The 15483-nt window shown below is 42.0% G+C and overlaps 2 protein-coding genes across 2 annotated transcripts; one reads left to right on the forward strand and one right to left on the reverse strand.

Annotated features, from left to right (window-relative positions):
• The first annotated feature begins 6096 nt into the window (after positions 1 to 6096).
• Positions 6097 to 9157, forward strand: LOC125976860 (retinol dehydrogenase 10-B-like). The gene is made up of 5 exons (XM_049732808.2): positions 6097 to 6950; positions 7775 to 7873; positions 7968 to 8113; positions 8182 to 8313; positions 8401 to 9157. Exons 1-5 carry the CDS (start codon positions 6501 to 6503, stop codon positions 8519 to 8521), a joined length of 948 nt encoding a protein of 315 aa, XP_049588765.1. The 5' UTR covers positions 6097 to 6500; the 3' UTR covers positions 8522 to 9157.
• Positions 8533 to 15432, reverse strand: cse1l (CSE1 chromosome segregation 1-like (yeast)). The gene is made up of 25 exons (XM_049732803.1): positions 15295 to 15432; positions 14561 to 14653; positions 14347 to 14489; positions 14153 to 14254; positions 13923 to 14068; positions 13669 to 13759; positions 13487 to 13594; positions 13253 to 13345; positions 13000 to 13167; positions 12801 to 12930; positions 12659 to 12724; positions 12300 to 12502; positions 12145 to 12229; positions 11951 to 12012; positions 11736 to 11872; positions 11540 to 11643; positions 11353 to 11450; positions 11129 to 11279; positions 10848 to 11056; positions 10638 to 10735; positions 10468 to 10553; positions 10310 to 10391; positions 9814 to 9960; positions 9455 to 9686; positions 8533 to 9372 (listed from the first exon to the last, which is right to left on the reverse strand). The coding sequence occupies exons 2-25, from the start codon at positions 14643 to 14645 to the stop codon at positions 9283 to 9285; spliced, it is 2916 nt and encodes a 971-aa protein (XP_049588760.1). The 5' UTR covers positions 14646 to 14653; positions 15295 to 15432; the 3' UTR covers positions 8533 to 9282.
• Between the last annotated feature and the right edge of the window lie 51 nt (positions 15433 to 15483).

Here is a 15483-nt window from a genome sequence, read left to right on the forward strand (position 1 = left end):
CCAGCATAATATTTTAACATTGTAAACAAATCATCCCGCCATGCTTTTTGTGCATCTATTTTGGAGATGGTTCATCATATTTACACTCAAAGCAACAATGATCAGCGATGGCAAATTTTGTTCTCGTGCCTTGGCAAACGGACAAAAGGTTCCCTCATGCTGTCACACCGATGAAGATTCAACATCCACACCAATCTGGCACAGTACATAAGTATTAAAAATGAAAAGAAATAGAAAGAAAATGGAAATAAAAATAATCATGATTTGAATATTTTGGTTCAAAAGAATTTTCAAAAATCTTCAGATATACGACTTGCAGTGATTTGAGGATCCTTGAACAACATTTTAACATTTCACAGTTAAAACGAAAGTGGCTTCAATCACATACAGGTGCAAACATGCTCGGTAAAGTGGACAATCACTGTTTCCATGGCGACCGGATTGCTCACTTTTGATGCGAGCAGGGGTCTTACAGTGATGAAGTTCTTCAACGTCATAGAACACTAGCGTTAAACTCAAGGCCCGGGGGCCAGATACGGCCCGCCACATCATTTTATGTGGCCCACGAAGACAAATTGTGCATCAAATTCGTGTGTCATTAATAGAATTGAAAATTATCTTCCTTTTTAATAATATCTTTTTTTTTAATTTGACCGGTTTTTACTCGTCTGATTTGAAAACGAGTTATTTGTCAGTTTTGTAGCTTTTACTGTACATAATATGAGGTGCTCATACGTTTATTTGAATTGACAGTCATAATGGCCCTCCGAAAGAAGCTATGACTACGATGCGGCCCGCGAAAAAAATGATTTTGACACCCCTGTCATAGAATGTCAGGAAATGAATGGTACATATATATAATGAGCTCTCATCCGGTTTTGCAGTCTTATTTAATTTTATTATTTTTGCTAACTCCAAAACATCATTTTAAGTGGCCAACCAGAGCTTTATCCAGCCACAAACTCTAAATATTTACCTCGCCACATAGGGGCAACGGAGGTGAAACGGGAAGGGGACTGGAGCAAGCAGAGCTGTCAGCTTAATTACGACTGACATCCGTGATGTGTGCAGTGCAGTCTTCTTGGAATCATGAGGCCATCGCTTGCACTTCTCGTGCTCTTTTAGAAAGAAAGACACGGGCCAACGTACTGTCAGCATGAAGTATAGCTCAATAATACACAGCACTCATGCACTCTATTTTTCATTATCAAAACCGCTCGGGTCCTTTGTGCGGAATGACGATGCAAAAATTGCCTCTGGGTTGAGACATCCTTTGTGAGGATGTGTGATCCTTCTATAAATATGATGGCATGTATGCAACTGGCCGGTCTGGGACAGCAGACGAGACTCGGTTACACCGATGGGCGTCATGTAGATCCGTGGAACAAACTTTCTAAATTAGCGAGCTATTCAATTTACAGGAAATGTTAAGCGCAGTCACTGGCGTGAGCGATTTCAAGACATGCAAGCTAGGTATTGCATCTAAGGGTTAGAAGGGTGTGTACACTTTTGCAACACTATAAATATTTTTATTTCCCTTCATTAACTTGGGTTTTTTTTTTTTCAATTGAGTTGCACAGGTTGTTGGTTACATTTAATGATTTGAAATGATGAATCTTGAGCTTTTCTTTTTGGTATAAAAATAACAGGGGTGTGTAGACTTTTTAGCACTACTGTAGAGCCATTATTTTTCTTCCATGTTCACTTCCTGGAGGAGTAATGAATTGGTGTCCCGCTGGTTTGGTCCACACGTCAAGCAGAGAAAGCAGTCATAATGAGAAAAGGTTGGTGTGCCAGACAGTGAAGCTTCATTTGTATTCAGTCACCTTACATTGTGAAAAATCTGTGTGAAGATGAGCATCGCAGCATAAGTTGTTTTTTTTTTTCAACAACACAATCTACTTAAATGATTATTTAGTTCTCTGATGGATTAATTTCCAGCGTCCTTGCTCATTTTTATACCCTTACGTCCTGTTGTTGAGCGCCATTATATGTTTTTGGTCCCCGGTGGCTGAAGGACTGTCATTAGGTAACTTATTCTCAAAACATGCCACGCAAGAGGTTTAAGCCAAATACAAGCAAATGATTCATTTGAACCAATACTACCCTTTCTGCTTCAGGCCTGAGGATATAAACCTCTTCGAGACCCTGAAATGCCCCTTTATGTGTCTGACCAAATGTTTGTTTTCTTACAAACATTGTACAAGTTGACGTTCGAGTTTGATGCATGTAGTGCTGATTGACAAACTGTAAATATATTGTCAAATGTAGTCTTAAATTGTCCTGATGGTGAGCAATTTTGAAGCAATTGTCTCTTGAATAATAAAGAAGATACTCCAGCCTGGGTCCCCTGAGCCTTACTCGGTGACATCAAGTTTTTTTCATTAAAAAACGTGACTATGTCGCATTTGAGTAGATAGTAGAGTATAAAAAGGGAAGTTTTAAGAATGGTCGTGGGTGACGGTCGTGACTGGAAATCTAAAACAACAGCGCCCTCTTGTGGTTTTACATGACAGCGCACTAGTGATATGCATTCCAGTTCTTTTAAGTGAACTGAATCTTTAGAATCAGTTCACTCAAAATATTCTTTCAAAAGAATCATTCACAGAATCGTTCGCTACACTTTCTTATTTATTCATTCATTTATTTTTTATACGACGTGTGGTGTACCTATTAAAGTGTCCATGAGGTGTATCTAATAACAGGACATTTAATTAGGGAAAAATCATGGCCAAAGCTTAAGTGAAAGTGAAAAGTGCCACACCCGCCCTCACCCCCACCTCCTGATTGGCTGTTGGATCTGTGACGTCACTCGGACACTCCATTAGGTACACCGCCATTTTCAGGCGTGTTTGTGCAGAGCTCAGGGAAATGCAGGTGTGTACGTTGCCTCTGCTTAGAAAAGCCTTCCAAGAATTCTGCGACTTTGACATCTGTCATTCATGACACGAGGAGGCGTTTCAACTTTAAGCTCACAGCTGCACAGACCAGCGCCAAAGAAAAAGCTCAAGGCAATCCAATTAATTACTTCTGAAGTAGCATTTTATGCTCATCATCATCTTAAATCTCATTTGAACACACCCGACAATGTCTTTGGGGACACAAAATGAGAAAAGCTGATACACGTCCTGCTGTCAGGATCACCAGGCTGCAATGGACGCAGAGAGAGCACATGAAATACATAATATAAAAAATCAACCCTGATCTTAAGCTCCCAAGAGGGCAAGGAAAAAAAAAAAAAAAAAACTACTAAAAGAAAGAAATAGTCGTATTATTTTATTTCATCGTATTTATATATTTATTATAAATATATTATTTATTTATATAAATGTATTATTTATTCATATAAAGGCAGGTCCGCGAAAATACTTTTGAGACGTAACCGGTCCGTGGTGCAAAAAAGGTTGGGGACCAGCTATTTGCTTGTGAGCTGTTCCATAAAACCATATATAGTCCATGCAATGTGAGTAAGGGTTCCATAGTGTGGTAGTTAGTTCTCTGGACTCTCACCCCAGCGACCTGGGTTCAAACCCCACGGAGACCTAAAATGTTTTATCATAGAAACATTTGCAACACAGTTGCTTTTGTGCTACCTTTTTTTACTATTTGCTTGTGAGCTGCTCCATAAAACCATATATGCGCCATGCAATTTGAGCCGTAGTTCCATGGTGCAGTAGTTAGTTCTCCGGACTCTCACCCCAGCGACCAGGGTTCAAGTCCCAGTGACTCCTAAAATATTTTATCATAGAAAAATTTGCAACACAGTTACTCGTGTGCTGCCCCATTTAACCATTATAACTAATGGTTTGTGAGCTGCTCCATAAAACCATATATATTCCATGTAACTTAAGCAAGGGTTCCATAGGGTAGAGAGTCCGTGTGATTCCCTCGTTAAGTGCACCTGCGTGAAAAGTTTTAGCTCCTTTTGAACGTGAAAGTGGCTAAAAGTTTTCACGCAGGTGCACTTAACGAGGGACTCTTGGAAAACATGTTGGAATGCGGCCCCGAGGACTAGAGCTTGACACCTGTGTCCTTTGACCATAATATTTCCCTAATAAAGTGGCCTGTTATTAGGTACACTTGAAAATGGAGATGTACCTAATGGAGTGTCCGAGTGAGTCCCTCGTTAAGTGCAGGTGCGTGAAAACTTTTAGCTCCTTTTGAACGTGAAAGTGGCTAAAAGTTTTCACGCACCTGCGCTTAACGAGGGTCACTTGGAAAACATGTTGGAATGCGGCCCCGAGGACTAGAGCTTGACACCTGTGACCTTTGACCATGATATTTCCACTACACGAGGTTAAATAAAAAAAAGAATAAATAAGAAAGTGTAGTGAACGATTTGGTGAACCATTCTTTTGAACAAATATTTTGAATGAACCGATTCAAAAGATTCAGTTCAAACGGGAATGCACATTACTAGTACAAAACAGTGCAGACGACCAAAGGCTGCCAGGTTGACGTAGTCAACAGGATAACGACATGGGCTCTTGCTCGGTAGTGTATTGGTTCGATCCCAAGTGTGAGATTGTACATAAATGTGCTTTTATTATGCAATTAACCCTTTATTTATATTAAACCTCGTGTAGTGTACCTATTGAAGTGTCCATGAGGTGTACCTACACATATTGTCATATAGAGCAGTTAACCAAATGTCTGATTTTTATGTTTTAATTGGCGAATAAAAAAAACAAGGAATAAAACACCAGACAAGTTTTAACATAAATGTTTATTTGAAAATAATAATAATATTAAAAATAAATTTCAAACCAGCAATCTAATGTGAAATTGCAGTAGATATATTGGATGACAATATTTTGGCGTATATATGCATACACGTTATTTAAAAACTACTACAAGTGTTATAAAATCAAGATTACCCAAAGAGAAGCATAATCTCCCCGTTGTTGGATAACGGCGCATTCCTTCATGCAATAAAGTTAGCCTTTAGCTTGGAGAAAACGTGCATAAAAGAAGTGGTGTTTCAGTGAGTGGTTCTTTCTTTCCTTGGCAAATCTTAAATCGACATTCTGGCTTACATAGTTCACGCCAGGAGGGAGACGCAACACGTTCACTGACTTATCCGTTGATGCACGGGAAGGAAGGCAGTTCACCCATTAACTCGTTCGCGAACGGGAAAGTCATGATTCGTTCCCTCACTGCTCCGTTCTCGCGATGAACTGGAAATGCAAATCTCTCACTCACTGACTCGTTCGTGAACGGGAAGTTACGTCATTTTCTTCTTCATTTTGATTTACGGCGTGGTGGCACCAGCTTCAATGCGCATTACTGACACTTACTGGTTGAAGTCATATGAACTGAAAAAAGAACGAATCATTTTAGGAAGTGATTCGTTCACTCTCGTTCACTGAAAAACAGAAATCGTTCTTCTGAACGAATCGTTCACTCACGAGCCAACACTAATAGCAACACTCACATAAACTGAGTATGTGCCGATGCCACAACATGAAATCTAAAGATTCTCCAATTTGCCACGCATGCACGATTAGCAAGTGGCTGAGGAGGCCTTGCGCTAACTGACCTGTGGTTTGGCGATCCTGTTTACAATGCGCTCGGTATTTAATGTTGGACAATTTCCCAAGACACAGCTGAATATCTCTCACGGCACACTGGTTGGGAAACACTGTTGTACAAGACTTGCTCACAGCTATTTTTGCATTACTGTTGTATCCATCATGATCCACATTTTTTTTCAGAAAATTGACACAGTTCACTCCAGTCACAATTTCAGACTTTCCTTAAGATTTCACAAACGTTTTCGTTGTTGTTTGTAAAAACAGTACATATTTTCTGGATTGAGCATGAGAAAAATTCAAAATATTTGGGATTTGTGTACACGTGCTAAGACGTTTATCACCTTAACATTTTTAGTCTGGGAGGGATAATCCACTTTACATCATCAATTGCTCATAACTCATAACTACAAAAGGAGTTTTTCCAGAATAGATTTGGAAAGCACACGTAATACTAACTTGTGTAAAAATTGAATTAATTGCGACTGGTTGTGACTAAGTTGTGACAATGTACCCTGTCATCGACAACTGTACAAATAGATTGTATTTGGCCCTTGGGCCTATGTTTGTCACCTCTGGTCTAGATAATGAAATCATAAATGTTTTCTCAATACACCATGTGAATGACCAAAAATGATTACTTCTATTGTGAGACTTTGGAGATTACTATGAGCATACAGCGCACTGGAATAAATCAAAATGCATGGATTTTCGCCGGAACAGGCACAAGCCCGTGAATAGCGGGGGTCGATTGTATCGTTGGGTTATGGTTACTAATCATAATCTTCCGCCTCGCCTGAATGGAGTTATGAACCCGTGAGCGTCACTCACTTTCTGACATCAGACACAAAAAAACGCTTGTTCTGTTGGTGCCGCCAAGCGTCTAACTCGAAATCCTAATCCGGTTATATAAAATGTCCATCCAATCCGCACCGCACCACACGACAAAGTTCTCCTCGCGGCAACATCATGATCATCATCGTAGACCTGCTTCTGATGCTCATCGATCTGACCTACGCCATCCTGGCCGCAGTTGTCCAGACTTTTCTGCGCCCGAGGCTGAAGAGCATAGACGGGGAGCTGTGCCTGATCACCGGGGCCGGGGGCGCCCTGGGCCGCCTGTTCGCCCTGGAGTTCGCCAAGGAGGGCTCCCGTCTGGTTCTATGGGACTGCAACGCGGCTGCCAATGAACGCACCGCCCAGCTGGCCCGGGATCTCGGTGTCAAGGTGCACGCCTACACGGTCGACCTGTCTCAGCGGGAGAGCATCTACGAGGCGGCGGGGCGAGTAAGGACGGAGGTCGGGGACGTGTCCATATTGGTCAACAACGCGGGCGTTGTGGCTGGCAGGAGGCTGCTGGAATGCCCCGATGAGCTTCTGGAGCGCACCCTGCTCGTCAACTGCCACGCTTTGTTCTGGGTGAGACGCGACTTTGATTGCAAAAAAGGGCGTGATGCTCGGACGAGTATTTGCATATCATGCACTCTGCTGAACGCAAAAGTACAAATTCAACTAAAAGTGACCAAGTAGACTGTGACACGTGCTTCTGTTTACAGACAATAGCGGTGGTGTGACGTAATGAGGTGCAAATATTGCGTTATGTATTTTAAGGTATCTGTGCTTTGTTTGAATATTTATTTTCTGACAACTTCTTAGTTTCATGCCATACATGGGGAATATCTATTTTGACAAAATTGAAGGGAGTAAAAGCCAAATGCAATCAGAAAAGAAATAGTCTAGTAAAGCACAGATCTAGGCACAACTAGGCATTAATGTAATGTGGTTCCATGTTGGGGAAGCCACATGCAGCATTGACTCGCCTGACATGAGTTACATAACATCTATTCAGTCGGTATGTGTGCACCAGAGTGTGAAGGGAGCAGCAACTGCATCACATCCCCAAGAGGCCTTAATGGTCAACGTGTACATTTTTCTGTACAGCAAAGCTCATGAGTAAACGTTGCCCACCTCTGCTGTACAGTTCTGGTGCTCATGAGAACAACCAGTCTAAGCATGTGAGTCTATTGTTGATCCGCTTACAGCCCCGTGCTCAAATATGGAAGCTTATTTTAACAGCATAACATATTCACATAGTGGACTTAGCAGTCACAACATTAGGTACACCAGTACTATCTTGTGACAAACAGTACGAGAGACATTTAAAATGGTGTCATTTTCATGTCATGTTCACAAATGACAATCAGTGGCACACGACAAGACTAACATTATCTTTCTAAACTCAGATGACCAAGGCCTTCCTGCCTCAGATGAAGGCAAAGAACCACGGTCACATCGTAACCGTTGCAAGTGCTCTTGGTCTCTTCAGCACTGCATGTGTGGAAGTAAGTAAAGCAGGGATTCTCAACATGTGCTCAAGTCGTACCGATGATTTTAAAGGTTCTGAAATGTTTGAAGGTACTGATGCTCTTCCTACAGGATTATTGTGCCAGTAAATTTGGGGCAGTCGGTTTCCACGAGTCACTGACCCACGAGTTGTTAGCAGAAGAGCTGGATGGAATTAAAACCACGCTAATTTGCCCTTACATTGTGGACACGGGGATGTTTGCAGGCTGCGAAATAAGGTGGAATACTACAGATCATTCTACTGTCCATCTGACCGTTATTTTAAGATCTAATCTCCAATTTTTAGGAAGGAGCTTCGCAGTCTAATCCCACCATTGGAGCCTCTGTACACCGTTCAGCAGTCCATGACAGCCATTTTGGCAGAACAGCAAATGGTTTGCATCCCTCGCCTTATGTACATCCCGTTTTTGACACGAGCGTAAGTGCAGTCCATTTTTCACACAACCTGCTCGACATTTGAGGAGTAGGCAACAATTGATTGTGTTGTACTCTTCTTCCTTTGTAGTTTATTACCATGGGATGCAAATCTTGCCACATATCGCTTCATGGGAGGAGACAAATGTATGCTGCCCTTCATCAAGAACGTTGAACAGAGGACATGTAATGGCCATATAAAATCATCATGAGACTCCCGTCGTTGGTTCTACAATATTTAATATGTGTATTTTGTGTTGAAATGAAATATGTGATTACAACAGACTTTAAGTGACCGCTATTTTTACATGACATCTCAGGACTTGATAGCAATAAAACAGCAATTTTGTGGTCTCCATTTTGGTCTAGATTATAAAACGAACAGTTTGATGTCAATAAAAAGTCTGTAAAATACAGTTAAGATATTTTGACGTTGAGCAAGCCAATACTAGAGAATGTCAAATGATAATTTACATTTGAGATTGTGATGCGCAGACACAAGGGAGGAACCAAAGTGATACGGAGGCCAAATCTATATAAGTGCCTCTTTTCTTTTTTATTCACATGAGAAACAGTGTCAAAACAAACGAGAAATGACGAAAGCTATGGGAGACATGCAACGCAAAATTCAAACATACCAAAAAAAAAAAAAAAAAAGTCGAAATAAATTCAAAAGCTGGTGTTCAATTTCCTTTGCTAGAGTTGTAGGAAAAAGTGACTGATGGACTTCTGCACCTAATACTTTTCCAACTTTTTACTCACGACAAACGCAAGAGCTCAAAAAAAAAATCTGTAGGTGTTAGGCTAGCGTTTGGTCATGGTCTTTAAAATATTTAAAAAAACAACAACTAATCATTATAGTCTGAGGAAACCCATATTCATGGATGATTACCTCTGGGGTGATTTCCACTGTTTGACGGCAGTCGTGTGTGTGTGTGTGAAGATTACAGCGTCTTTTTGAATTGAACAGCGTTCAAACCAGTTGCACATTGGCTCCCTGTAAATAAGCCTGCAGGAACCGGAGGGCGTCTGCGTTAAGACTGCTACTGAGCATTGATGGAACCTACACGCCAAAAAAGAAAAAAAAAGAACAATCAATTACAGAAAACCTGATCAAAATATTTACCGCTCCATGACAAACATACCCTTCCTGGACAGGCTGTAGAAAGCTTGTGGAGCGAATGTGCCAACAAAAGTTTCGGATTGCTGACAGCGTCTCCGATAGGGTCGTGCGCCTTCTTCCCGGCGAAAGCCAGCTGCGAGAAAGCCGTCTGATAGCCGGGCGTGTCTTCAATGTCAATGAAATGCTCGTCATCGGGGATGCTGTCATCTTCAGGCAGCTCAAAGAGACCAATGAGGGCCTGGAGCAGTGGAGGCCTGACCCAACACATACTCAAATAACTAGGTTGTACATTTAAAAGGAAAGTATTTTTCCAAAATCTCGCAATGTAAGCAAATGTTACTCCTGCAGCCATTATTTCAGAAAAAGACTCAAACGCTTTACCAAAGCTTGGTGTACTCCGTGTCCATCATGGCGGGACATTCGGTGAGGACCTTTGTGATACCAACAGCACAGATCTTTTTCTCAACTGCTCCAGACACTTTCTGAACTTCTGGAATAATGATTTTCTCCAGGACCATACCAAACATTCTGGTAAAAACAGACAAGATTTAGGATTCATTGAATGGCATCAATTGATATTCTATTTTGTACCGAGAGCTGAGTTGAGGTTATTATGAACACAATTCAAGATGTCATTTTGAGAAATGAGACCTTCAGCTATTGAAGGCTCAAATATTTTTGGGCTGCAGCTCACGAGCGTAAAAATGCTGGAGTCAGCCCGATATGTACTGCGTAGAAAATACAACATGATAGAGGCAGCATGATTCAGTCAATTTGAATCTTTTGAGACACCAAGATAATTATTGACTGATGTTTTCACCTCTAAACAAAAACAGAGCTACCAGAGTCACATCAATGGTGTACAAATTAGACTTACTTGGGCTGGATGCTGTCAAAAATCTCCTGCAGTGCAATAGCACCATACTTGACACAATATAGGTTGATAAATACCAAGAAACCTGTGAGTAGGACATAGAAAGGAAGAATTTAGAACCCCATTGAATGAAATGAATGAAGCTTGATGACTCTACTCACTTTTGATGAACTTTGTGGTTTTGGAGCTTTGGAGTCTCTGGAAGAGCAAAATGAAGATCTGTTTTCTGTACTGAGTGAGGGATTCTCTGGCAAAACAACAGCAAAAAAAGTGTCACGGCCAGTCAATCAGAGTCACCACTCAAACATTCAAATAGGCTGAGCCGATTTACGGGGGCATGTGCTCGATGATGCTGTTGAGCAGGTAAAATCCTTGGTGGTCATTGGCCTTGGAGGCAATAAGCTTTTGGAAAACACCAAGCAGTCCAGGCTGAGGAGAAAAACATGAAAGTCAATGAATGAAATAAACAATGAAGTAAGTCAGATCTTTGGGGCCAGAGGGGCCAGACATGCAACATTCTGGTTATCCGGCCGTTACGTACTATTTTATCAGCAGCAGATGCGGCAATAGTGGCTCCCCCCTTTTCCATGTAGGCCTGAAGCAGGCGCACCAGAGGGGGGATGTTGCCCGTGCGCTCCCACAACACAGGTTGCAGCAGGTGAGGGAATAACGCCATGTAGGCAGCGGGGATGGAGTTGGAATGCATCTCCAGGAGGAGAGACATCACCTGGAATACGTACGGCAAAAACTCTGCGGCAAAGCACAAAAAGTGAAGGTGAGCCTCAAATATGCGCACCGAAAATGTCGATGGAGGAAACGGACCCTGAACATCGTTCTGGAGGATCTCCGTGAAAACTGGGAAGAGGGCTTCCTCGAAGCTGCCGACGGTGGCGGGGTTAGCCTTGCAGGTGATCCGGACAGACAAGCAGAGGGACTCAAACAGGTAGTGGTTAAAATGTGGCTTGCTGGGGTTCTGAAAGCGACACATGAGGAAACTTTAGTGTACTGCAAATCCAAACAAGCGCTGTGTTCATAAAACAAATTACCTTGCTGACTAAAAGCAGCTTCTGAGTGAGCTGATCAATCAGAGTGGGAATGTAAGGAACGATGGTTTCCTGGAGCAGGGAGAAGCTGCGCATAATAGCTTAATAAAAAAAAATAAAAAAAGGAGCATCAAATAACTGTGCCGATGCCTACGTGGTGAGAGTATAGAGAAGATCAAGTTGAGGATACCTTTCATGATGTATTCATTTTCTGATGAACCAGGAAGAGACATTGCCTTGAACAGGTTGGTAAGTAGCATGTCGCTAAACGGTGCCACCTCTACAGCGGTGATACTGAAAAGCAAGCAGTCAAAAAAAGAGGATTTCAACCACATTAACATTATCACCAGGACATGGAAGATGGCCATACATGACTCAACACTCACAGTGTTGTATTATTTGGGCCCCTCATCGTAAACAGCCTCTCCAAGGCGTGCGCGGCGTACGTGTGTTCCACAGTGCTCTCGGCCTGCAAGTGCGCTATCAAGAGGGGAACAGCCTGCAGGAGTTGTTCCTTAGGAAGCTGAAAGAGAAGCACGGGGTAAGTTATTCAGCATAGGGGGATGTGCACACACCAAGGAGAAAGGAAGTTTGGGCATACCTGGCTTCGAAAGATCATCACGTACTTGATGGCATCTGCCTTCAACACTGGGAATTCATTCACTGCAATGACATCATCAAGCCCCTTGTCAAAAGACGGACAGTAAGAATTGTATTCTGTATTTTAAGATGGTGAAAGTAACAAAAGCTAAGCATTGCAGACACTCACAAGCGCATTATAAGGAGACGACATACCGTTAGAGGATTTTAGGTCTGTTAGAATGTGATTCACAAAGAACTCGGTCAAATTCACCAGTTCGTTGGCTTGAGTTATTCCGTGCTGGAAAAAAAAAAGTCCATTATATAAATGAAATCATTCAACAAAACATTCACAGAAGCACCACCAATACCTTCTGCGTCTGTGCTTTGGATGCCAGTGATGTGACTAAATAGATGGCGGCGTCTTTGTGCTTCCAGTTCGCACCGGGGTTCTTTGCGTACTCGGAGAGCATGGAGCTCACGTATCCAGAGAAGATGGCGGTGACCGGGCCCTCGAAGAACTTACAAAGGCCTCTTACCAAGTCGCAAGCTGCCCTACGACGAGTGTCGATGTCTGAGAAGGGAAGAGGGTCGTACAGGAATAAACTGCATTGAATCACCACTTTAGGTCAGGTTAATGAGCAATAAAAATAACATTTGGCGACAAACATCAATCCATTGTAGAAGAAATTATTATACATGGAAAAAAAGGCAGTAATTTAGTCTTTACCAGAGCCTTCAAGGTCCCTCCGGATGTATTCTTCAGAGTTATCTTCAAAAGCTTCCTCATCCGCACCTAATAAAATGTTGTGGACAAAAGTCACTAATAAAATTTCCACATGTCCAAAACTAAAAAGAAAACAGTCCCTTACTCCTGAACTCCATATTGGGCACGATGACCTTCTCGCAAATGCTCGTGAGTGTATTCTGATCCTCGAATAGATTTTTGTAGTGTGGCCTTTCACAGACTGATGCCAAAAACTGGATGGCATTGCTCACGAGCTGCAACAAGAAAAAAATGGGTTGAGTGTTGACACAAAAATGCAACCTAATGCTCGTGTGTAACCTTACCAGGTCATATTTAACCTCCCGGCCTGTAGAAACTAAAAGGTTCCAGATGGCAGTGACAAACCGAGGAAGATATGGCTGGAACTCTTCATCGTACTTCTGAGCATAAAGCGCAGCATTGTCACAAATCTGTGACTTGAGGAGCTCAAGGAGACCGGCTTCCTCCTCATCCTAAGAAATCAAAACAACAGACACTTTTAATCTCCTTTACGGGGAGTAAAATGTGAATTTAAGTCGAAACTTTCGACACGCTTACATCTGTTTGTAAAAGTTTATTATCCAAAGTCAGAAGCGCATGGAAATTGGTCATCCAGGTTTCCATGTTATCTTCAAAAAACTCAGGAAGGTCCTGTTGGGAGAGGGAAAAAAAAAAAAAAACAACCACAAAATTTTGAGTCAGTGATACATCTCGTAAGAAAGCACTGCATAAATAATGAAGACTTTGTTCTAAGAAGCTTTCTTTAAACTCAGATATATAAAGTGAACAAACCTGAAAGTTAAGACTGTAGAAAAGCTTGGAGATCAGCGTGAGCGAGGAGAAGAGGACTTTCAAGGCGTTGATATCAGTAGCATGAGTCTGACACAACTCGATAGTTGCCTGCAACCCAAAAGAAGCGTCTCTAAAGTAACTACCGACATGACTGGTTGGAAATTTTGTGTGCCAAAACAAACCTTGAACAACTCCGTCAGCGGTAAGGCAAATGTTTCAAGAACTAGTTTGATCTCCAACCAAAGCTCATTTGACTTAAATTCATGACGGTACCTGAGAGGGATAAACAAATAGGAAGCAAAGAGAGAGAAGCACCTCAGGACAATGCGGTTGGATAAAAGCTTGCACTTAAGGTGCAAGATTCTGTACATGGATTGATGATTGTGGGATTTGCTAATCGTATTGGATTAGAATGCCAGTCAGAAATGAGCTTTACCTCTTAAAGAGAGAGTGTGCAGTGCGGAGCACTCCATTGATAATGTGGAAGTCGCCGCTTCGGAAACGGGTCACCATCTCTGTCAAAAGGTCAGGCCACTTCTGAGGGAAGTCTTCCCGTCCGATGATGCTGATAGCATCACTCAACTGAAAAAGAAGAACCGACAGAAGCTTTGGCTCAAAACGGAAAAGAAGAAATGGGAGTCCTTAATTCACATTGTGATGGATTACCTGCTTCTGAATCTGTTCCGGACTACTAAGCATCAAATTAACAATGTTTGCTTTGACTGTGGTTCTGTCTTGTTCTGAAATTTTGTTCGGTTCATCTTCAACCTTTTGAGAAATATCACACAATAAATCATAACGTTCATAGCAGACGCAGCAGCATCACTGACAAAATAATCAATCTGGTTGTCAAAACTCACAACGCGCCAGTTCCTTTTGATGTAGTTTTTGAATGTAACAGCAGCGCAGACCCGAATAACATTGTCTTGGGACTTTTCCAGCAAAGTGAGGAGTAGTAAAGGGTAGTTCTGGTTTCCCTCAACGGATTCAAGAAACTTTTCAGCTAGGACAGAAGTTCAGTGAGCATGGCAAATCATATAAATATGTATTCACATGAAAGTTTCTGAGTCTTACCTGGGCGACGGACAGTTGGGTCTGGGTTCAGTGTTTTTCTGAGGAACTCTGTGAGGGTTTGTAGGTTAGCATCATTCAGTTCCATGGTTGCTCCTGGAAAGAAGATCACGAGTGAGTCACTACGAAGCACAATACAATAATAGAATACTTCAAAGTTGTTCAGGGCTCCAGACTGCCCTTAAATAGCGGCATTTGCGTGAAGACACAGCTGATTCAATTCAACGTTAAGGCTCGCGTTTATCTAAATAAACACTATGTCTCAAATACACGAGCAATCAGGCCAAAATTGTACAGTTCTTTTGACCCCTAAGCATTGATTCATTCAAACATTGAACGTGTAGCTCTGACGTTAGCTTGCTAGCAGCTAACCTAGCAACATGCTACACTCCTGCAGTCATTAAGCTGGCCCTGCTGACTTCAGATCAGATCACGTTTAAACGTTATTTAGACTGAAAAGGCTATTTTTGTACAGGGTGGTGTGAAAATGTAAGATTTTAAACTATGTTTAATTTGAATGCAATGCTATAATTCCGCGAGACAAAATATCTGAGCAGCATGGAGTGTCAAGTCCTGTAAATAGAACCACAGCTAGCCATAGCGCTAAATTGCTAATACAAGGGATAAAGTTAGCTCATTCCTCAGCGACACGCCTTTTATAGCAATCTAATCGCCAATGAGCCCATTGTATGTTTTTGACGTGTCCGTCACTCTTAATAAAGATAATACAGTCTTACCGTCACTGTGACTTTCTTTTCAATTGTCAGTGTGAGATGCAGCGGTCTAACACACACACTGCACGTTCGTGCTCGGCGTGCCAGCTTTCAAATGTCTTGAGCAAAAAGGAACTGCGCGGTCACACAACTACGCATGCGCACATGGCAACCACTGGCGATAGTTACGCCCCTAGTTCACAATGACTCGCG

Source organism: Syngnathus scovelli, chromosome 11, assembly GCF_024217435.2.
Source record: "Syngnathus scovelli strain Florida chromosome 11, RoL_Ssco_1.2, whole genome shotgun sequence".
NCBI classification, from domain to species: Eukaryota; Metazoa; Chordata; class Actinopteri; order Syngnathiformes; family Syngnathidae; genus Syngnathus; species Syngnathus scovelli.